At 44.9% G+C, this 24,658-nt stretch overlaps 1 protein-coding gene across 1 annotated transcript in view; it reads right to left on the bottom strand.

The window, feature by feature from the left end:
• Positions 1-23,757: 23,757 nt before the first annotated feature.
• TG (thyroglobulin) overlaps positions 23,758-24,658 on the bottom strand; it is a 483,762-nt gene continuing 482,861 nt past the window's right edge. The window contains exon 48 of the mRNA XM_077493367.1: positions 23,758-24,039. Coding sequence (XP_077349493.1) covers positions 23,936-24,039 — 104 coding nt within the window. The 3' untranslated portion in view covers positions 23,758-23,935. The remainder of the gene's footprint in view (positions 24,040-24,658) is intronic.

The following is a 24,658-nucleotide window of genomic DNA, read 5'->3' as shown; positions in this document are numbered from 1 at the left end:
TGACAGCGGCGGAGCAGCGAGACCCACCGAGAAGAAGGATGCGCCGGACTACAGGGGACAGCGGTGACTTCGCTGGCTCCTATGTCAGGTAAGTGACACATAATGGACTACTATGCGATGCATAGTAGCCCATTATGCTTTACCTTTGCAGGGAATCAAAGAGGAAGTAAACCCATAAGGGTTTACTTCCTCTTTAACATAGCATTGCCATTCAAATAACCCTATTGGTCCTGTGCTATTTTTCCACATCATGGAAAAGCAGTGATGCATCCATGCAGATGTTCATTGAAACAGGCTGCATTGAAAAAGTTAAAAATAATTTTTCATGTCATGGAACGCAGCAACAACCAAAGCTTAGTAGAAGTATGGATGAGCCGAACACCCCCCGGTTCGGTTCGCACCAGAACTTTCGAAGGGACCCCAAATTCGTACGAACTTTAGAACCCCATTGAAGTCTATGGGACTCGAACATTCGAAATTAAAAGTGCTAATTTTAACGGCTAATATGCAAGATACTGTCCTAAAAAGGGGTTGGGGACCTGGCTCCTGCCCCAGGGGACATGGGTCAATGCCTGAAATGTTTTTAAAAATGGCCGTTTTGGCGGGAGCACTGATTTTAATGACGATTAAAGTGAAAAAAAAGTGAAATATTCCTTTAAATATGGTGCCTGGGGGGTGTCTGTAGTATGCCTGTGAATTGCAACGTGTTTCCCCGTGTTTAGAACAGTCCCTGCACAAAATGACATTAAATGGAAATAACATCATTTAAAACTGCTTGCGGTTTTAATGTTATATCTGGTTCCTGCAATATGGTTGAAAATCATTGAGAAAAATGGCATGGGTAGCCCTCCCTGCCCATTACCAGCCCCTTTAGGTCTTGTACGCATATTAAGGGGAACCCCGTACCCATATTAAAAAAAGGAAATGTGTGTGGCCCCCAGGCCCTATATACTCAGAACAGCAGTATACAGGCGGTGCAAACAAGACAGGGACTGTGTAGGTTTGTTGTGTTAAGTTGAATCTGTTTGTAATTTTCAACTGGTACATTTTTAAAGTGTAGCTCCAGTCAAAAAAACTATTTTTAAGCTTTTTGGAAAACATAGGGAAGGGTTATCACCCCTGTATAATTTGTTTTGTCGTCCATCTTTTTTCATCTCACTTGCTGTTGTCTCCTTCCGTTTGCAAGTAGGAGATGTTTGTAAGTTGGATGTTTGAAAGTAGGGGCCTGCCCTATATGCTCTGCAGAAATGGCGGAACAAGGTGTTGGTTTTGCCACAACATTGTAAGCCCTCAAAGTGACTCTTGGTGGGCGCTGGAGCACCCTGCTGTGAACGATTATATCAAGAATTGTAATTACATGCCATTGTTGAACAGTGGTAGAAAAATTGACCTTTGGTGGTTTTGGTGCTGGTGCCACAACACTATAAGTCCTCACAGTTACTCTGGGTGGGCACAGGAACAGGCCCTTCTGTGAAATATTATATCAAGAACTGTAATTACATGTCCCTGTTAAACAGGGGCAGAAAAATTGGGCCTTAGGCACTGGTGCTGGTGCCACGGCACTGCAACCTCTCCCATATATTCTAGTTTTATTGCAGGAATTAGCCCTGCTGCAAAGCATTGCATCAAAAATTGTAATTAAACGCCCCTGTTAAACAGGGGAAGAAAAATTGGGCCTTAGGCACTGGTGCTGGTGCCACCACACTGCAACCTCTCCCATATACTCTAGTTTTATTGCAGGAATTAGCCCTGCTGCAAAGCATTGCATCAAAAATTGTAATGAAATGCCCCTGTTTAACAGGGGCAGAAAAATTGGGCCTTAGGCACTGGTGCTGGTGCCACGACACTGCAACCTCTCCCATATACTCTAGTTTTATTGCAGGAATTAGCCCTGCTGCAAAGCATTGCATCAAAAATTGTAATTAAACGCCCCTGTTAAACAGGGGCAGAAAAATTGGGCTGATGGCATCACCCAGAACCAGAAATGTTCTTCCAACATATCAGCGGAGGAGGAAGAGGATAGACAATCAACATAACAGGACAGTCACTCAGCATCAGCATAGGCAGTCTTGAAGGGATGTGATATTTAAAAAAAAATTATTCGGTTACATCAGCTTCAGGTGCTTGGTAGCTGTGGGTTATCCAAGACTGATTCGTCTTGATGAAGGTCAGTCGATCAACTGATTCGGTGGACAGGCGCACCCTGTGATCGATAACAAAGCCACCAGCAGCACTGAAGGTGCGGTCCGAAAGAACGCTGGATGCAGGACAGGCCAGTAGCTCAATTGCATACTGTGCAAGCTCTGGCCAGTGATCCATCCTCAAGACCCAGTAAGCCAGAGGATTTTCAGTGGGAAAGGTGTCCAAGTCTGACCTTGCCCCAAGGTATTCCTGCACCATGTAAATCAGACGCTGGCGATGGTTGCTGGAACCGATCATACCTTGGGGCTGCAGACTAAAAAATTGTCTGAAAGCATCAGTCAGACGGCCACCTTCTCCACCCCTCCTTCTGACCGATGCCTCAGCAACACGTTGTCCAGGACCAGGAGTTTGTAACCTCCCAGTCTCTGGGAACGCGTTGCAGAGACCTTTCTGCAAGGCCTCCCGGAGATGTCTCATCCTCTGCTCCCTCTGCGATGGCAAGATAAGGTCGGCAACCTTACCCTTGTACCGTGGATCAAGGAGAGTGGCCAGCCAGTAATGGTCCCTCTCCTTGATCCGAAGAATACGAGGATCCTTCCGCAGGCTTTGCAGGATCAGGGAGGCCATGCAGCGTAGGTTAGCTGAGGCATTCGGTCCGGAGTCCTCTGGGTCACTAAGGACAACATGATCCGCAGCTACCTCCTCCCAGCCACGTACAAGTCCACGGGTTTCTTGGGACTGTAAATCATCCCTACAAGACTGCTGCTGCTGATGATGCTGAGTGCCAGCCTCCACCTCCATGCTGACACAATCATCCTCCTCCTCCTCATCCTCTTCCTGTGTGATGGGTGGCACAGCAGGAACACTGTCTGGATAAAGGGGGCCTTGAGAGGCAAGAAAGTCCTCCTCTTCCTGCCTCTGTTCTGCCTCAAGTGCCCTGTCCATTATTCCACGCAGCATATGCTCCAAGAGGTGGACAAGAGGTACAGTGTCACTGATGCATGCACTGTCACTGCTCACCATCCTTGTGGCCTCCTCAAACGGTGACAGGACAGTGCGTGCATCCCTGATCATGCCCCACTGGCGTGGTGAGAAAAAACAGAGCTCCCCTGACCCTGTCCTGGTGCCGTAGTCGCACAGGTACTCATTGACGGACCTCTGCTGCGTGTGCAGCCGCTGCAGCATGGCCAACGTTGAGTTCCACCTGGTGGGCATGTCACATATAAGGCGGTTCTTGGGCAGGTTCAACTCCTTTTGGAGCTCAGCCAGCCTAGCACAGGCATTAAATGATCGGCGGAAATGCACACAGACTTTCCTGGCCTGCATCAGGACATCCTGTAAGCCCGGGTACCTGCCCAAGAACCGCTGCACCACCAGGTTAAGGACGTGAGCTACACAGGGCACATGGGTCAGTTGCCCCTGTCGGAGGGCGGAGAGGAGGTTGGTACCATTGTCGCAAACCACCATTCCTGGCTTAAGCTGGCGTGGCGTCAACCACCTCTTGGCCTGCCCCTGCAGAGCTGACAAAACATCCGCCCCAGTGTGGCTCCTGTCCCCCAAACAAACCAGCGCAAGCACGGCATGGCATAGTTTTGCCTGCGTACTTGCGTAGCCCCTGGAACGCCTATGGAGCACCGCTGGTTCTGAGGACAGAACACTGGAAGAGGCCATGGAGGAAGAAGAAGAGGAGGGGGTGGAGGAGAGAGGTGTATCACAACCAATAGTAGCATTTTGGAGGCATGGTGGCGGAACAACCTCCAACACTACTGCACCTTGTCCTGCATCCTTCCCAGCTGCCAGAAGAGTGACCCAATGGGCGGTGAAAGACAGGTAACGTCCCTGTCCATGCCTGCTGGACCATGAGTCAGCGGTAATATGCACCTTACCGCTGACCGCCCTGTCCAGCGAGGCAAGGACATTGCCTTCCACATGCCGGTAGAGAGCCGGAATCGCCGGATCTCTATCGCCGGAATGAGAAAAAGTGGCGTTTGGGGACCTGCCACTGAGGAACCGCACATTGTACAAACTCACGGAAGGGGGCCGAGTCTACCAACTGAAAAGGCAGCAGTTGAAGTGCTAGCAATTTAGCCAAGCTAACATTCAACCGCTGGGCATGTGGATGGCTGGGAGTGAACTTCTTTCGCCGGTCCAGCACCTGGGGCAGGGACATTTGCCTGCTATAATCGGACGTGGGTGTACTGCTAGCAGAGTGCCCGGAAGCACTTGGCTGTGACACACCTAATTCTACACCTTCATTCCTCTCAGAGCAGGTTTCAGAGAGGACTGAAGGTCTAGTGGGGTTGGAGATACCAGCTGATGAGGAGCAAGGAGAGGTCCGCTTTGTTCTTTGGTGTGGGTCTTTGAGGTACGCTTGCCAACGAGCTGCATGGCAGGTCAAAATATGTCTGGTCAAGCATGTGGTGCCCAAGCGGCTGATGCTTTGGCCACGCGAGATACGCTTGAGACATATGTTGCAAATAGCAGCGGTGCGATCTGATGCACTCGTCTCAAAAAAGGCCTACACCAAAGAACTTTTAGAATAACGCGCAGAGGCAGCACCCTGCACAGGCGGAGCTCTGCGGTGTGATTCAGTCGGTGTGCTGCCCCTAAGCTGGCCCCCGGAGGGCATCCTGCCTTCGTTGGACATGTGCCTCCTCCTCCTCCTCTCTCCTACCAGGCACCCACGTGGAGGCAGTGCCCTCATCATCCCCTCCCTCTTCATCGCTGTAGCAAACCTGGCAGTATGCTGCAGCTTGTGGAACATGACTGCCAGATTGCTGTCCTTGAGCATCTCCTCTCTCTGCATTCACGCTACTGCCTTCCTCTAGCTGGGTATCATCATCAGAGCCTACAAAACACTGGGCATCCTCCTGGAGCATGTACCCAACACTGTGCTCAAAGAGTTCAGGAGACTCCTCAGGAGGACGTGGTGGGTCTAGGGAAGGAGTCACTGATGATGACATTGAGAGGAGGGAAGACGATGCGTTGGCAGCTGCTTTGCTAGTACCCTGAGACTGGGTGAGAGAGGATGAGGAGGATGAAGAGGGCTTGGTCATCCACTCTACCAAGTCGTTGGCATGTTGCGGCTCAACATGTCCAGCTGCCGAAAAGAAGGACAAGCATGTCCCATGGCCACGTGCTGATGACAATGCACCGCGTCCACGACCAGCACTGTTGTCTCTAGACACAGAACCTGCTTGCCCTCTTTTATCGGCTCACGCCTGTCTGCCTCTCCTTGCTGGCCTTCCAGACATGGTAATGGCCTGAAGGGAGTTGGGTAAAACAGCAATTGGGTAGTGTATATTGTGCTAGAGGCACACAACACCCACTAACTCCTGCAGATGCCTTTATTATAGAACACCAGCAATAAAGGGTAAATACAGATGTATACTGTGCTGTGCTGGAGGCACACACAACTTCCAATAACTCCTGCAGATGACAATTGGGCTCAAATAGAGAAGAGCTATGTAGGTGGATATAGCGGTGTGTACTGGGTACAGAGCACGCAGACAGCACGCACAAGCTCCTAACACTGACTGCAAGCTCTATTATAAAAGATAGATATATCGCTAGCTATATAGGTGAGGTGAATATAGCGGTGTATACTGCGGTCAGGGCACGCAGACAACAACCACTACAGAAGAGCAAGATCGAAAAATCAGCCGATAACGATCGGTGTGTACTGTGTTGAAGGTACACAGAACACCCACTAACTGCTTCAGACGCCAACACACTACACAAGGCCGCCGCACTGGCGGCCTTATATAGTGTGGGGCGTGTACTACACAGCCTGAGCTATGATTGGCCTGTGGCCAATCATGGCTCTCCTCGCTGCCGACGCTGTGATTGGCCAAACATGCGGGGTCACAGTGCATGCTTGGCCAATCATGAGCCAGCAATGCACTGTGCCATCGCAGTGCATTGTGGGCCGTGAGCACCACACGAATTTGGCGCGAACGGCCCATAACGTTCGGAATTCGCCGAACGGGCGAACAGCCGATGTTCGAGTCGAACGTACGTTCGACTCGAACACGAAGCTCATCCCTAAGTAGAAGAACTGACCTGCAACAGCTTTCCCATACTAACTGCTACATTTACTGCTACCTAGAGTTAAAGTGTTACTAAACCCACAACAGTAAAATCAGTGTGTATATGCAGTAAAGCATGCTTGTTATACTCACTGTGGAACCTAAGGGGTTAATCCTCTGCATTGTGTAAAAAAGCTGCTTGATCCTCTCTTCTCTGGTCGTCCCCTTCTTAAACTGTCCCCAATCCATCGCCTGATAAGACAGAGCCTTCGGAGTCACCTCTGCACATGCTCAGTTTGGTGTGTATTGCTAGTTTTTCTTTTTTTTTTCTCTTGGTGCATGTGATCAGCACAGGGCCAATCAGCACTGTCCAGACAGAGAGTCAGGGGTCCTGCAGCCTCATAGGACAGTCAGAGGAGAATTAAAACTCCTCCTACAAGCTTTAACCAGATACTGATAGAGTTCATAAGACTGCTATATACTGCTGATGAGAAAGGTATTTAGCAGTTTATATTTACTAAACTAATTGCATTTCCATGTTCTGTGTACTGTGGTAGACCAGATATAGTGAATGCAGGTTCCTGGGTTTAGTAACACTTTAAAGTGGAACTTAACTGTATCTGAGCAATACAAACTGAAAATGCTTTTTAATTCATTTCTAATATTTAAAGCAAACGCCACCATAAAGCCATGTCTTCATGATTTATTTTTTGGAGAAATCCCTCTGAAGAACACTCCCCCAGCATTTCTAGCCATGGCCATCTTGAAGAAGGGCAGGTGACTCATTGTAGCATTTACTTACTGGAATCCAGCTGCCCTTAGCTCAGGATTGCAAGCAGATGGGTGGGCTTAGCTGAGAAACCTACTCCTCCTCTCCTCCAGGTTAGGACAGACATGGCTTTAGCTTCAAGCGAGTTTGACCTCTTCTTACACCCCCAAATTAGTTCCCCACCTAAAGACCAACTCATTTTTAGGAGTTTTAGGAGTTAGCCATTACATTTCAACCTGTAGTTCAACCTGTAGTTCCTCCTCTCCTCCAGATGAAAGAAAAAATGCCACTAGCTCCCTTGCTGGCATCTTTACCTTGAACCCTGCCATTTTTAAAAAATATACAGGGCTGGTTCCATGGACCATCATAGGGGACAGGGGCATCTGGACAATCCCCTTCCTCCTTTTCCTCCTCCTCCTCCCCACCCAGCCCCACTCCCTTTCCATATAGTCATACTGGCCCACTTCCCCTTGTCCTTTTCTCTCACTGCTTCCTCCAACATGGTCTTCCTACTACAGTGTCAATGTCTTTCCTAAGGCCCTTCAAAAAAAAAAATGTAATTACTTCAGCGAAAAGATTGCTATACTTGTGTTACATGGACCCTACTCTGTAATAGGACCTCGCGAAAAAATGTTTTACACATCTGTAATACATTGTATTGTAATGTATGAACTCTGAATGTTCTTTCCTTTCCCTGAATAAAGAATTATTTGAAAGGGGTTCCAGATTGTTAAAAGCATAGCATTAAGGAAAAGGACTCACATTCCCTAATTATTCCAGGAGGTTGAAATTGAATGGTTAACTCCTAAAAAAGGAGTTGGTCTTTAGGTGGGGAACTAATTTGGAGGTGCAAGAAGAGGTCAAACTCGCTTGAAGCCAAAGCCATCTGATAGACAAGTTTCAGCGTTCTGAAGCTAGTACCAATGCCCCCCACCCCAAGATCTTTTATTTTATTGTTACAGCGGTGGGATTTGCCAGGTCAGGGGCAAAATAGTATCTGCTAGATGACCTTAGAAGACCTTCTAGATTAGGGTGACTAGACGTCCCCGGTTACAGGGGACAGTCCCCGGATTGAGGACACTGTTCCCGGACCAAGTCTGTCCCCGGTTTTGACTTCAACAGGAGCTGGGGCAATTTTCAAAGACAGTCAGTACAGAATAAAAAAAAAAATCTGAATTACACCCCCCTCCCCCCCCCCCCCCGCTCCTACTAGATTAGGGGGGTGTATTTTTCCATTATCTGTGTCCCTTTCTGATGATGATGTGCTGGTCGGAGCTGATGGACTATTTCTTCAGTTTCCGGCACATGCCCATTCAGCTCACATGTTCTTCTGCCTTGGCTCAAATCCCAGCCAGCCGCCTGCCTGCTTATCTCCTTGCCTACCCCTACCGGAGAGTGAGACCTGAGAGGCTGAGAGGCTGTGAGGCCGGTGGCGGAGGTGACGGGCAGAGAGAGGCAGCTGAGCTCAGCTGACGATGTCCAGCAGCAGGAATAGAGGGGAAGCAGATCCAATGGTGGGGCTGCCAGTGCCTTCAAGGCTTTAACACAGGTGTGCTTTGGGGGTGTCTGTGAATAGACTACATTGCACTGTGTCTGTCTCTCTGGCATAATGGATGGTATCAGAACTCACAGGCAGCGGGGGGCACTTATTGGTCATAAGTTAACATGGCTGCTGGGTGCTGATTTTGTTATGTGACACTCTGTGACAGAGCCAGCCAGAGCCATGATAGAGCGCCCCCTTCCTGAGAGTTATCATAATGCTGATGAACTTAACCAGTTTCCGATCGCCTGATACTTAGCTGATTTACTGCTACAGGGCGAACGCACTGCGCAGGATCACTTATATACGTGATCCTGCATTTCTGGGTATCAGAGCCAATCAGCGGATCCAGCGGACTCGCCTAATGGTCTGCCTATGTAAACAAGGCAGTTCGCCATTCTGTCATTGTGGAAGACATTGATCCTGTGTTCCTGCAAAGCAAGTACAGGGATCCATGTCTTCCTTTAGTAAAAGCACCTCCCCCACAGTGAGAAAACACTTGTTAGGCACACATTTAACCCATTGATTGCCCTAGATGTTATCCCCTTCCCAGCCAGTGTCATTAGTACAGTGACAGTACATATTTTTAGCACTGATCACTGTTTTAATGTCACTGGTTCCCACAAAGTGTCAAAAGAGTCACGAGCGGAATGTCTGACAGAAAAAGTCAGAATGAATCTTTTCATCGGATATTCCGATCGTGTGTGGGCCTCATCTGATTTTTTATTTTTTTTCGAAAATTCTGAAGGTCCTAGAAATAGAACATGTTTTTAATATTTCCGACAGAACCAATTCCTATCGGGAAAACCGCTCGTCTGTATGCTGTTCCGAAGTACCAAAATCGACGCATGCTCTGAAGCAAGTACGAGACGGCAGCTATTGGCTACTGGCTATTGAACATCCTTTTTCTAGTCCCGTCATATGTGTTGTACGTCACCGCGTTCTTGACAGTCGGACTTTAGTGTGACCGTGTGTAGGCAAGACAGTTTCAGCGGAACTCCATCGGAAAAACCTTCAGAGTTTATTCCGACAGGAAAACCAGTCGTGTGTACGCGGCATTAGTGTCCGATTTGTCCACCGCAATATCGCAGTCCCGCTATGAGTCGCTGATTGCTGCCATTACTAGTGAAAAAAAAAATATGTCCCCGGATTTCATTTTAAAGATCTGGTCACCTTATTCTAGATCTATGTCTATCATAAACTTACGGTTAGGACAGGCCTTAATGTCGTGTTATGTTATGTTAGGGGCTCATAGTTCATCAGTGGCTGGTACAGGTTTTATATACCGTTATCATACCTCCCAACATTCTGAGATGGGAATGAGGGAAACCTACTAGAAAACATATGTAGGCATAGGACACACCCCCTGTCAAACCCCCTTAAAGGAGAATTAACCAAAAAAAAGTTTTATTAACCACTTAAGGACTGCCTCACACTGATATATGTTGGCAGAATGGCCAGCCGCGGCGCGCTCCGTGACTGTGCCCGCGGGACCCGTGGACCCAATCGGCGCCGGTGTCCCGCAATCGGGTCACAGAGCTGAAGAACGGGGAGAGGTAAGTGTAAACAAACCTCTCCCCGTGCTTCCTAGTGAGCTTGTCACTGATCGTCTGTTCCCTGTCATAGGGAACGACGATCAGTGATGTCACAAGCCAAGCCACGCCCCCCTACAGTAAGAAACGCACATTAGGTCACACTTAACCCCTTCACTGCCCCCTAGTGTTAACCCCATCACTGCCAGTGACATTTTTACAGTAATCAGTGCATTTTTAATTGCACTGATCGCTTTATTAATGCCAATGGCCCCAAAAATGTGTCAAAATTGTCCGACGTGTCCGTAGTCACAAAAAAAATTGCTGATCGCCGCCATTACTAGTAAAAAAAAAAAAATTTGTAATAAAAATTCCATAAAACTATCCCCTATTTTGTAGACACTATAACTTTTGCATAAACCAATCAATTAACGCTTATTGCAATTTTTTTTTACGAAAAATATGTAGAAGAATACGTATCGGCCTAAACTGAGGAAAAAAACATTTTTTAAAATATTTTTTTGGGGGATACCGTATTTGCCGGCGTATAAGACGACTGGGCGTATAAGACGACCCCCAATTTTTCAAGTGAAAACATAGGTTTTGGGCAATACTCGCGGTATAAGACTACCCCCCTTCTGAGGCAACACCATTTAAAAAAAACATTAGAACGATAAAAAAATACAAAGCAAGAATGCCAACTACTCATCCGCCATGCTGTGTTATGTCATAAAGTAAATCAAACAATAATAACACAAACAGAGATCTATTGAATGCCACAACTCTGGAAAGTAGAATTTTTCACTAACCAAATCTATACCACTTTTGGGTTACTTTCTATGGAAATTGTCCACCAAAATGCATTTAATAACCCCCCTGTCATATGTCCCAGATTTACCTGTCCCTCTTGGGTGCCTGGGACTTCAAAGGAAAACAGCAGGATGTATAGTAGTAGGAGATCAGTGAATGGATTTACCCAGGGAAGTATGGTGAGCGGTGTATTATTTTAATGAATACAACGCCTGCTTGGATTGGCAGAGGCTGTAGCATCACCAGCCCTTACCCCTCTCTCTCTCTCTCTCTCTCTCAAAGCCAATCCGAGCAGGCTACTCTATGTAGCCTGCTTGGATTGGCAGAGGTTGCTACTCCAATCCAAGCAGGCTCTGTATTCATTAATAGAATACATTGCTCGCCGGGATTGGCTCAACGGCGTATACTGTTTGTAGTTGAAGCCACATACAGTATTAGCAGACATTTGGGGGCTGACATCCATCGGGCAGCATTGTATACCTGTATACCCGGCGTATAAGACAACCCCCGATTTTTGGGCATTTTTTTTAAGTGTAAAAGGTAGTCTTATACGCCAGCAAATACAGTATTTATTATAGCAAAAAGTAAAAAATATTGAATTTTTTTCAAAATTGTCGCTCTATTTTTGTTTATAGCGCAAAAAATAAAAACCGCAGAGGTGATCAAATACCACCGAAAGAAAACTCTACTTGTGGGAAAAAAGGACGTCAATTTTGTTTGGGAGCCACGTCGCACGACCGCGCAATTGTCAGTTAAAGCGACGCAGTGCCGAATCGCAAAAAGGGGGCCTGGTCCTTTAGCTGCAAAATGGTTCGGGGCTTAAGTGGTTAAATCGACAAGTGCTTTTTTTTTTTTTTTTTTTACCACTATTATACCTTTTATATTGGCTTTTAAAATGTACAAATGCAGCAATTTAGAAATTGGATGAAAGGTTTAGCTCTGGGAAACACTTTTCGAAAGATAAAAAGTTCATTTTATATACAACTATATAGATCAGACCAAAAAATGAGGGACAAATGAGGAGGAAAGAGGGACAGAGGTAGACTAGTGCACAGCGTAAAATGTTGTTTAGTTTCGGTTCGTTGTCATTCGTAAAATACATCATTTCGTTCTGTTATATTTGTTATGTTACGTTAATACATTTTTGGATAATTCGTTATTTCTGTAGAGTGTCGATATTCGTTATACTGAATCTCGAATCATGTCAAATTCATTTGTTATATGCGCTATAATTTCGTTCGTGTTCATTAAAATTTGATATTTATGTATGTATATACATTCGTGATAATGATTCGTAGTTGGGAAAGTCGTTTGTTTATTGAATCTTTTAACACACACAATGACAACGTCTCTTCTCCTCGGCTCACATACAATACAACACCCGTCTAACTCAGTTCTCAGGAATGCGCTTTGCCAGTAATCCAACCTCCGGCACAAAAATAATCAGCTGATTGGACTGTAAGGCCGCGTACACACGGGCGGACTGTCCGTCCAACTAAGTCCCTCAGACAATCCGACAGACAGTCCGTCCTACTTTTGAATGAACGGACTTGACCACACACGATGAACAGACAGTCCGCTGAAAGCTTGCGCGATGACGTGTACAGCACGTACGACGGGACTAGAAATACGACGTCCAATACACTGCAATGCAACCTTCCGCCGTGTAAATCCTTTCTGAGCATGCGCCATACTTAGTCTGTCCAACTTGCCTACTCACGAGCGGACTGTCCGCTGAAACCAAGTTTGGACGGACAATATTACGGAAATTCCGAAAGACTTAGTCCGTCAGACTGTCCGCTGAAAAAGTCCGCTGAAGCCCACACACGAGCGGACTGTCCGCTGAAACACGTTTCAGCGGACCAAGTCCGTCAGACAGTCCGCCCGTGTGTACGCGGCCTAAGATTTAATTTGAGTTGGCCTTTTGTTTCATTAGATCTTTAAAGAATTACCGAATCATGTCAAATTCATTCGTTATATCCGCTATCATTTCTTTCGTATTCGTTGAAATTTGTTATTTTTTTATTCAGATGCATCCGAATGTCCGAAAGATGCAAGATTCGGGCGAATTTCGATTTGTTGCGAAACGAATTGCACAAGCCTAGACAGAGGGACATGGCTCCAAATCAGGGACAGTCCCTTGAAATCGGGAACAGTTGGGAGCTATGTATTATAAGTTTGTTATGATTATGCTTCTCAATAGTAACAAGCGGTCTAATCGAATCCGCTTGAATTCTATTTACATTTCCAAAAATCTCAACATTGCAAACTTTCTTGCGAACTTCTTTGAGGTCGATGGGAGACGAATCTTGAAAATCAATTCTCTCCATTTTCAAGATTAATAGACAAGGGATAGTCAAACCAAAGGTCTTGTATGGATTTTGGTGGGGAAGCCACTTTTCTTTTTTGTTTTCATGGGGTTTCCCATTAAAATCCATAATAGACTCTTTTTAACCACTTCAGCTGCGGAAGGTTTACCCCCCCCCCTCCCCCAGGCCATTTTTTGCAATACGGCACTGCCTTATTTTAAACAATAATTGTTAGGGTAGGGACCGATGTGAGTGTGCAATGTACAGGGATGGAGACAATTGTAGACACTCAGGCCGCGTACACACGCGCGGACTGTTCGCCCAACTTTGTCCGCTGAACAGTGTTTCAGCGGACAGTCCGCTCGTGTGTGGGCTTCAGCGGACAGTTTCAGCGGACAGTCTGACGAACAAAGTTTTTTCGGAATTTCCGTAAAACTGTCCGCTGAAACTTGGTTTGAGCGGACAGTCCGCTCGTGTGTAGGCTTGTTCGTCAAACTAAGTTCCGCGCATACTCAGAAAGGATTTACACGCCGAAGGTTGCATTGCAGTGTATAGGACGTCGTTTTCTAGTCCCGTCGTACGTGCCGTTCACGTCATCGCGCACGGTTTCAGCGGACTGTTCGTTCATCGTGTGTGGTCAAGTCCGTTCATGCTAATTTTGAGCGGACTGTTTGTCAAACTGTTTGACGAACAAGGTTGGGCGAACAGTCCGCGCGCGTGTACGTGGCCTCACACAGGTTGAACTGGATGGATTGGTGTCTTTATTCAACCTTACTAACTGTCACTATGTAATTGCACGGTCGTGCAACGCTGTACCCAAATAAAATGTATGTCCTTTTTCTCCCACAAATAGAGCTTTATTTTGGTGGTATTTGATCACCTCTGCAGTTTTTATTTTTTGCGATATAAACAAAAAAAGACCAACAATTTTTTTTTAAAAAGCAATATTTTTTACTTTTTGCTATAAGAAATATCCCCCCAAAAATATATAAAAAAAACAATTTTTTTCCTCAGTTTAGGCCATACGTATTCTTCTACATATTTCTGCTAAAAAAAATCGCAATAAGCGTATATTGATTGGTTTGCACAAAAGATATAGTGTCTACAAACTTATGGAATTTTTTAAAAATTATTTTTTACTAGTAATGGCGGTGGTCAGCAACTTATAGCGGGACACTTTTGACACTTTTTTGGGGACCAGTGACACTAATACAGTGATCGGTTTTAAAAAAATACGCACTGTCACTGTACTAATGACACTGGCAAGGAAGGGGTTAACACCAGGAGTGATCAAAGGGTTAAATGTGTCCCTAGAGAGTGATTTTTTAACTGTGTGGGGGGGTGTGCTTTAACTGTGGGAAGACAGAGATCAGTGATCCTGCTTAGCAAAAACACAGGATCTATGTCTTCCCTTGTCAGAGAACGCCCATCTGCCTTGTTTACATTCTGCATCTCTTGGGAACGATCAGCGGATCACAGCGGACATCCACTGGATACACTGATTGGCTCCCGCTGTGTCCAATCACAGTGGGAGATGGTCGCCGGCAGCGCGCACCTGTATGTGATTTTGTGCAGGAGAGCCTCTGCCCCTCCCAAGTATATGTACGTGGGGCGGTCGGCAAGTGGTTAAAGATAATGTTTCTGGTATGGATTTTTGGGGGGGGGGGGGGGGCAAGGTTTTTTTTTCTTATGTACTACAGCAAAAGTGATTATTTTTAGAAAGAAACAAAAATTGGTGGTAATTCCAATTTCCTTGCAGGAATCACTTTTTTTCTTATTTTGTAAAGCAAGTACAGTGTTACAAATATTATTATAATATTTTTTTCATTTAAATTTTATTTTTTATTTTAATTTTTTTGTCCATTTTCAGTCTATAATAAAAAAGCACAGATATTTGTAAAACAGCCAACCAAAAAGTGATATTTGTCCTTAAAAAACACAGACAACTACTACCATTGCTACATTTGGTCTTGGAATCTAAAACCTGGTCATGAATAGCCAAAGCAGAACTTCTATTAATCAAAAAAACAAATATATGTGTGTGTGTATATATATATATATATAAATAAATATATATACATATTATTATTATTTTATTATATATAAAGATTTTATTATATATATATATATATATATATATATATATATATATATATATATATATATATATATATAATTTTTTTTTACAAGTCTGAAGTCTGACATTCTTCTATGGCCCTTCATGACCAGAGATTTTAGATGTCCAGACCAAATGTAGCAATGCAGGTAGTCGTCTGTTTATTTTTAAGGACACATCTGTATAAAAGTTTTCAGCAGGTGAATGCTTTCAGAAATAGAAGTGTAAATAGTTTATTTTTTAAGTAAATGAACAGAAGAGAAATCAAAATCAAATCAATATTTGGTGTGACCGCCCTTTGCCTTCAAACCATCATCATTTCCTCTAGGTACACATGCACAACGTTTTTGAAGGAACTCAGCGGTTGGAGAACTTCTGTAGACGTAGGCTGCCTCAAATCCTTGTGTCTCTTTCCAGAGATCCCAGATAGACTCCATGATGTTGAAATCAGGGCTCTGTGGGAGCCAGACCATCACTTCTTGTTTTTCTTTATGCTGAAGATAGTGCTTAATGACATTGGCTGTATGTTTGGGGTCATTGTCCTGCTGCAAAATAAATTTGAGGCCAATCCCACGCCTCCCTGATGGTATGAAATGATGGATAGGTATCTGCCTGTATCTCTAAGTATTGAGGACACCATTGATCCTGACCAAATCTCTGAATCCATTTGCAGAAATGCAGCCCCAAACAAGGAACCTCCACCATGCTTCACTGTTGCCTGCAGACTCATTATTGTACCGCTCTCCAGCCCTTTGGGGAACAAACTGCCTCCTGCTACGGCCAAACATTTCACATTCTGAGTCATTGGTCCAGAGCACCTGCTGCCATTTTTCTGCACCCCAGTTCCTATGTTTTCCTGCATAGTTGAGTCGCTTAGCCTTGACGTATGGCTTTTTGGCCTAATTTCTTGCTTGAAGACCACGTCTCCGGATAGTAGATGGGTGTACCTAGGTCCCACTGGCTTCCACCAGTTCTGTGCTGATGGCACTTATGCTGGGCTGTTTTATTTATTTATTTACCTGGAGATTCACTTACTTGCCATACCCCTTTTTTAATTTATGTATTGTGTGTATAAGGAAAAATGTATATATTTTTTTAATTTTAAGCTAGAAAAAATATGAAATATTGCTGTGAACGTAGACCTAAAAATCCCAATAGCAGTTTAAACACACCCACAGCTGAATGAACAGAAGATGGACCTTCTTCCCCCTTCTCTCCAGGTACAGTCATCCTCTAAAGTAGACTTTCTCAACTAGGCTTCCATGGAACCGTAGGGTTCCTCCAGAGCTTGTTAAGCCTTCTACACACGATCGGAGAATCCGTCGGAATGTGTCCTATCGGACCGTGTTGTCGGATAATCCGACTGTGTGTGGTATGCATCGGAATGTTTCCGTTGGAATATCCGTCGGACCCAATTTTCCAACTTGTTGGAAATATTTTCCGACCAACTGGTTCGATCGGACATACTCCGATCATGTGTAGAGAATTTTGATCGGACCAAGTGCCACGCATGCTCAGATCGAATTCCTACATCAAAGCTATTGGCTACTAGCCTGAACGTAGTCCCATCATAACGAAATTACGTCATCACGTTCTGAAAGATCGGATTTTTCGACAACTTAGTCCGACCGTGTGTATGCAACAGTTTCGGACAAGATCCGACGGACAGAATCCGACAGAGAAAATCCGACGGATTTGGTTGTCGAAATCTCCGACCGTGTGTACAGGGGCTTAGGGGTTCCTTGAGCTGTGAAGAATTTCTAGATAATTAACCACTCACACCAATGATCGTTTTAGCTATCTGTAAGATGGAATTCATTTTAATGACCACCAATGTAAGGAGCTGTCGCCCCCAGTGACCATCATACTAGTACTGTGAGCTTTAGATATAGAAATTATTAGCAGGGTTCCTCCATGTAAAAAAGGTTGAGAAAGGCTGCTCTAAAGATAAATAAGGCAGGGATTATTTGGTATTGGAGGCCCTACTTAGTATCATCTTTCTGAAATACCCTTAAAATGTCATAGGTAAATGGAAACAAGGGTAGAGCTTATCTCCCCATCCTCTGTACCTGTCAGTTACTGAGCTCATTTCCTGTCAGCACTGCCTGCGGCAAAGTATCAGAAGCATTGAGGAAGGAGGGAGAGGGGCTACAGGTTAGAACTGACAAGTGAGCGGCACAGCGATCAGATCCTTTTCGGTGATCTGCTTCAATGAGTACATGGTTTTCATTGTTTAAATGAGAATTACACGTTGCATATGGAAGTTCTAAACTTCAGGATGCATCAGATGCCACAGCCAAATGCTGACACAGAAGAGTCAATTGAGAAAATTAGGAAACAAATGACAGTGCTGTTTGCATTTGTAGAGAGAACATGAGTTACATATACACCTACAGGTGTTAATTCCCTGTAATGTGCAACAGATGCTGCATCAAACACAATAAATTCCTTTGTAGTTTAAGATACATATTCATGGTAGCAGTTTAGAGATTGTGTGGGAGATATGCTGATCTGGAAGCAAAGAACACTTCAGAACATCTGAAAACAGAATTCTCTCATTTAGAAAAAAAGCATGTACAGTATATGCAATACACTACATGGCCAAAAGGTCGTGGATACCATAACACCTACTATATGGGCAAATGCGGACACCCCTTCAAATGAGTTCAGGTGTTTCCAGTGAATGGTATTGTTGATACTACAGTACACAAAGACATTTTGGAGGATTGTGCTTTTCCAACCTTGTGATAACAGTTTGGGGAAGGTCCTTTACTATTCCGGCACAACTGTAAGCCCTTGTACACACGGTCGGAGATTCCGACAGAATGTGTCCGATCGGACCGTTTTGTCGGATAATCCGACTGTGTGTGGTCCTCATCGGATTGTTTCTGTCGGAGTATCCGACGGACCAAGTTTTCCAACTTGTCGGTAAAATTTTCTGACAACATGATCCAATCGGACCTTGTCCGATCATGTGTAGAGAATTTACGATCGGACAAAGTGCCACGCATGCTCAGATCAAATTCCTACACCAAAGCTATTGGCTACTAGCCTGAACGTAGTTTCATCGTAACGAAATAACATCATCACGTTCTGAACGATCAGATTTTCCGACAACTGTGTCCGACCGTGTGTATACAACAGTTTCGGACAAAATCCGACGGATTTGGTTGTCGGAATGTCCTACCGTGTGTACAAGGGCTAACACTGTATCCTGGCCTAGGCCAACAAGGCCCAGGCCTGGGGCAGTATGGAAAGAGTCCCAGCCGGCTTGCGTTACACTGTTAGTGTAGCACCAGTCTTATGAGGTGGACTGGGCTGAGAGGCAGATTAGTCTAGCACCCCCATAAAGCGGTCACACTGCTTCTGATATGTGGGCAGCTGGCATTCGGCAACTGTGGGGGAGGGGGGGTTCCACTTCTAATTTTGACTGTCCTCTCATCCTGGACCACAAACCTTCCTCACTGTGCTATGTTTTGTGCTGCACCATTGGCATGGTTATATCTTCTTAGCCCTTGTACACACGGTCAGATATTCAGACGGAAAATGTCCGATCGGACCGTGTTGTCAGATAATTTGACCGTGTGTGGGCTCCATCGGACTGTTTCCATCGGAGTATCCGACAGACAAAGTTTGAGAGCTTGGCTATAAAATTTTCCGACAACATGATCCGATTGGACCTTGTCCAATCGTTTGTAGAGAATTCCAATCGGACAAAGTGCCACTCATGCTCAGATCAAATTACGAGACCAAAGCTATTGGCTACTAGCCTGAACGTAGTCCCGTCCTAACGAATGAACGTCATCACGTTCTGAACGATCGGATTTTCCGACAACTTTGTCCTACTGTGTGTATGCAACACCAGTTTCGGACAAAATCTGTTGGAAAAAATCAGACGGATTTTGTTGTCGGAATGTCCGACTGTGTGTACAAGGGCTTAGTGTTCTCCATAAAATTATCAGAAATGTGTGCTTAAAGTAAAACTATAGGCAATGCTTTTTTTTCCATTTTGGATAGAGTAAGGGAGGGTTATAGACCCTGTCAGTTTATTATGTCCCATTGCAGAGATTTACCTTCACTTCCTGCCCCATAGCCAAACAGGAAGTGAGAGTAAATCTATGCAAATTAAGGGAATCCATCCCCCCCACGCCCTCAGAACTAGTGTTCCCACTCGAAAATTTCATGGCGGGTCTTAAACAGCAATGGGTGTGGCCTTGACAGGAAGGGGTGGGCCATATTTAAATTAGGGGGTGCACGAGTTTAGTCAGGCCTGGAGCAGCACAAAACCTAAATACACTACTGACTTTAACCCCTGTGCACAAGCCATAAAGACATTGGGGTTGTTTTACTAAAACTGGAGAGTGAAAAATCTGGCAAAGCTCTGCATAGAAACCAGTCAGCATCTAACTTCAGCTTGTTCAATTAAGCTTTGACAATAATTGTCCAGTCACACTGGTATGACTTGTCATGTGACTTTGGTCATCAAAGTCGGATGACAAGTCGATCCCCATGTTTTCCAATTGTAACCATTCATATATCTACGACACACGTCCATTCTATGTGTGTGATTATATTCCAGTATTACATTTTATATCCCTGTATGTTATGGTTGTTCAGGGGCTTATCTAATAGTTTTTTTGAAACTATTGATGCCCCCCGCTGAGACCACCGCCTGTGAAAGGCTGTGAACGCTCTACACAGTTTAAGGTTAAACCTCTTTTCTTCTCATTTTAATGAGTGGCCACATGTCTTATTATTTATTTATGGTACTTGTATAACGCCGCCAATTTACGCAGCACTTTACATATACATTGTACATTCACATCAGTCCCTACCCTTAAGGAACTTACAATCTAAGGTCCCAAACTCACATTCATACTAGGGACTATTTAGACAGGATCTAATTAACCTACCAACATGTCTTTGAAGTATGGGAGGAAACCGCGGTACCTGGAGGAAATCCACGTAGGCACAGGGAGGTGGTGTCGGGGGGTTGGGGATTCAAATCAGCGACCCTTTTTTCCTGCTAGGTGAGAGTGCTACCCACTGTGCTGCCCTTATTGAACTCCCTTATGTGAATGCTTATTCCTCATAACTAATATCCTCTAGACCATTTATTAGCGTTGTTGCCCTTCTTTGTACTCGCTCCACTTCCAGTACATCCTTCCTGAGGACTGGTGCCCAGAACTGGACAGCTTACTCCAGGTACGGCCGGACCAGAGTCTTGTAGAGCAGAAGAATTATCGCTTTATCTCTGTTGATATCAGTTGATCCCCTTTTTAATGCATGCCAATATTCAGTTTGCTTTGTTAGTAGCAGCTTGGCATTGCATGCAATTGATGAGCCTATCATCTACTAGGACCCTCAGATCCTTTTCCATCCTAAATTCCCCCCCCCCCCCCCCAGGGGTTCTCCCCCCAGTGTATAGATTGCATTTATATTTTTGCCACCCAAATGCATTATTTTACATTTTTCTACAATAAACCTCATTTGCCATGTAGTTGCCCACCCCATTAATTTGTTCAGATCTTCTTGCAAGGTTTCCATATCCTGCAGAGAAGTTATTGCCCTGCTTAGCTTAGTATCGTCGCAAATACAGAGATTGAGCTGTTTACCCCATCCTCCAGGTCGTTTATAAACAAATTAATCAGGATTGGTCCCAGGACAAAACCCTGGGGAACCCCACTACCCACCCTGAGTATTCCCCATTTATCACCACCCTCTGAACTCGCCCTTGTAGTCAATTTTCAATCCATGTCCTCACCCTATGGTCCATGCCAAGGGACCTTACTTTGTACAGTAAACAATTATGGGGAACTGTGTCAAATGCTTTTGCAAAATCCAGATACACCACGTCCACGGGCCTTCCTTTATCTAGATGGCAGCTCACCTCCTCACAGAAGGTTAATAGATTGGTTTGGCTGAATCTATGAATCCATGCTGATTACTGCTAATGATACAGTTTTCATGACTAAAATCTTGTATATAGTCCCTTATAACCCCCCTCCAAGAGCTTACATATTATTGATGTTAGGCTAACTGGTCTGTAATTCCCAGGGATGTATTTTGGCCCTTTTTTAAATATTGTTGCTACATTGGCTTTTCTCTAATCAGCTGGTACCATTCTAGTCAGTAGACTGTCAGTAGACTGTCAGTAAAAACTAGGAACAATGGTGTGGCAATTACTTGACGGAGTTCCCCAAGTTCCCCAAGTACCCTCAGGTGCAAGCCATCTGGTCCCGGTGATTTATTAATGTTCATTTTCCCAAAACTATTTCTAATTCTGTCCTCTGTTAGCCATGAGGGTGCTTCCTGTGATGTGTCTCCATTATCTTTGCTCAAAGCCAAAGTTGCATCCAAGTCATACCCATCCAAAGTTGCACTCCAAAGTTGAGCTACTTTGGAGTCGTACAAGTGTGAATGGAGCCTAAAACCTTTAAGCTGATTGGTTTCTATGCAGATCTGAAGCAGATTTTGTACTCTCCAGCTTTAGTAAATCAACGCCATTGGTTGATGAGTTTGCTATGGATAAACTCAGGTGGCCTGCACATAGTCCTGACCTCAACCCTACTGAAAACTTTTGGGATGAATTAGAATGCAAAATGTCAGCCAGATCTTCTGATCTAACATCAGTACCTGACCTCACAAATGCTCTTTTTGGCTGAATGAGCACAAATTCCCACATACACCCTCCAAAATCATGTGCAAAGCCTTCCCAGAAGAGTGGAGGGTGTTATAACTGCAAACCCAGACTACAGTTTGGTTTGGGTCTATTTGTCTAAATTAGACTTCTGTGTCAGTCTGACTGGGCTGTGAAATGTTCAGTCTGGCCACAGGGGGGTGCTGCCTCTGGTGGCAGGCGTGGAACTATGGTTTAGTCAGGCGTTTATGTTACTCTCTTTCGGAGTCAGGTCAGTGGGAGTGGCCCTCCCGCTGTGCCCTCTGGGAGAGGGTATTTAAGACACGGATGTCACGTGGTTCGGGGTCCGGTCGAGTATGAAGTGTTGAGTACTTGGTCCAGGTCCTCCTGACCAGCCCCCAGGAAGGCTATGATCTGGGGTGTGGATCCACCCGACTTTAATGCCTCTGGGCTGGCTAGCCCAAGGCAGGGAAACTAGAGGAGGATTCTCAGGTGGTTGGGTGCCGTCTCCGGCTCGGGAGACACCCATTGAACTTCGAGCATTCCAGGGGAGGACTCTTTAGAAGAATACCACGAGTGAGGTTGGTTTTCTTAACAAGAGCCTGGAAGGGCTGAAGTAACCGAAAGAATCCGGTCTTGTGGATATCGCCAAGCTGGCTGAAAGATCCAGGTATCCTACAAGTGTTCTACAGTTTAGTTTCCTTAAGTGTTCTGCAACAACGTCGGTGATAAAGACTTTGCTCCTGAGTAAGCACCTTGTTGGCTGCTAGGCCTTATGAGAGAGGGACTGTCCAACCTGAGTGTTCATCCAGCTGCGTATGGCTATTCTCTGGATGCAAAGTAAGCAAGTTATTAACGTTTTTTACTTTGACATTGAAAGTACCTGAATTCCTTTCCAACCCTCTGATCCCAAGTTCAGTGGTTGAAGTTTGCAAATAAAATCCAATCAACTGGATCTATTGTCAGTCTCACGTTACTGGGTCATCTACCACGGGACATCCCCTAGACGTGCCACAAGAAGAAGCGGAAAGTAACGGTAAGCCCAAAAATAACCAGCAACTCCTTCGGGGGTTAGTGCTACATATTGAACACATATGGTTTTGGAATGGGATGTCCAATAAACTTATTGAGGGGTATTAATACTAAAGTATGCAAAAACATTTTATAGGACTGTGGTAACAGTCTGGAGAAGGCCCTTTCTGTTCCAGAATGACTAAACCCATATGCACAAAGCCAACTCCCAAAAAAACCTAAAGACGTGGTTTGATGAGTTTGGGGTGGGGGGGAACTTGAGTGGCCTGCATAAAGTCCGGACCCCAACCCTACTAAAAACTTTTTTATGTTCCTGCATGACTGTGCATCTGTGTACAAAGCCAGCTTCATAAAGACATGGTTGGATAAGTTTGGTGTGGAGGAACTTGAGTGGCCTTCACAGATCCCTGACCTCAACCCTACTGAACATCTTTGGGGTGAATTGGAAAGCTGATTGTGAGCCAGGTCTTCTCATCCAGTACCTGATCTTTGCCATGCTCTTTCCCCTAAATGGGCACAAACTCCCACAGACAGACTCCAAAATCTTAAAAAAAAAGCATTCCCAGCAAAAGTGGAGGTTGATATAGTAGAGATATCAATCTAAAGGGCAGCATGGAGGTAAGTATAACTCACATAATGTATTACACTTATCTTCCACTCTTCCTTTCAGATATATTTCCTGGAGCTCTCCTTTCACTTTATTTTTTACCAACAGGGTTGCTTTAAATAGAAATAAGCTTATTTTACAGCATTACATCTGAAAAAACAATTATTGCACTGAAAAAGTAAAAAGGTCAAAAGTAAAAAAAAATAGTTGAGTCAAAAAGAAGCTACTAAAATAACAGGTTTTAAATCAGTTTATTGTATAAAAGAAAGGCACAATTCATTATGTCAGAATGAAATGAACATTCAGGACCAGACAGACAAGAGAGGGTTTTATTACAATCCTCATAACTGGAGTGTTTGGACCAGAGAGCCTGGCATGACGAGAGGACAGGAGAGCATCACTCCTCCCAGCTAGTTGTATGACTCTTTGTCTTGCTTTGGAATGGCTTGTGTGACTGCAGATGGTGATACACTTTTAGAACTTTTTGTGGGTGACACAGAGGAAAACTTGACACCTAAAAGGATAAAATAAAAGTGATACACACTATGGCAAATTATATTCTACAGTCAAGGGGAGCGGTTTTATTGGATCAGCTGCAGGTAGGCGGAGGGAGGCAAGACCTTTTTACATGGAGACCTTTGACCTCCCACTCTTTGGTGTCCGCCTTGGGGAACACCCACTCCCTTGATCCCCTGCCCCCCCTCTTTCTTACTACCCCCCCCCCCCATTTTTTTCCTCTTGCCTTCCCTCATCCCCCACACCCCTGCTCCCCCCTCCCCCTTCCTTCTCTCCCCCATTAGATAGCGGTGTGCTTAAATCTTCTGTTAGAGTCTAGAGAGGAGGTGGAGGTACTCCAGAATGCAGTTCACATCACATTGTGCTACATTTTAACTGAGGAGTTCCTAGCCAGTAAGGGGCTGTTGCTGATCTAATGGAGACAGATAGCTACTAAAGAGAGATCAATCAGAGCTGTACAGAGCAACGAAGAGGAATTAATTGGAGTTGTATGGGATAAAAGGAGAATAATCAATTGTAGCTTTGTTCATAGGGAGAACATTGTCCCTAGTTTTGTCACTATCCAGTTGGGCATCCTATAATTCCTATCCCCATCCAAGTTATTACACAAAGGCGTG

This window comes from Lithobates pipiens, unplaced genomic scaffold, assembly GCF_037356315.1.
Source record: "Lithobates pipiens isolate NorthernLeopardFrog02 unplaced genomic scaffold, aLitPip1_a1.2 Scaffold_19, whole genome shotgun sequence".
NCBI classification, from domain to species: Eukaryota; Metazoa; Chordata; class Amphibia; order Anura; family Ranidae; genus Lithobates; species Lithobates pipiens.
The sequence above is the reverse complement of the archived record's forward strand: the minus strand, read 5'-3'. Positions and strand labels throughout refer to the sequence as shown.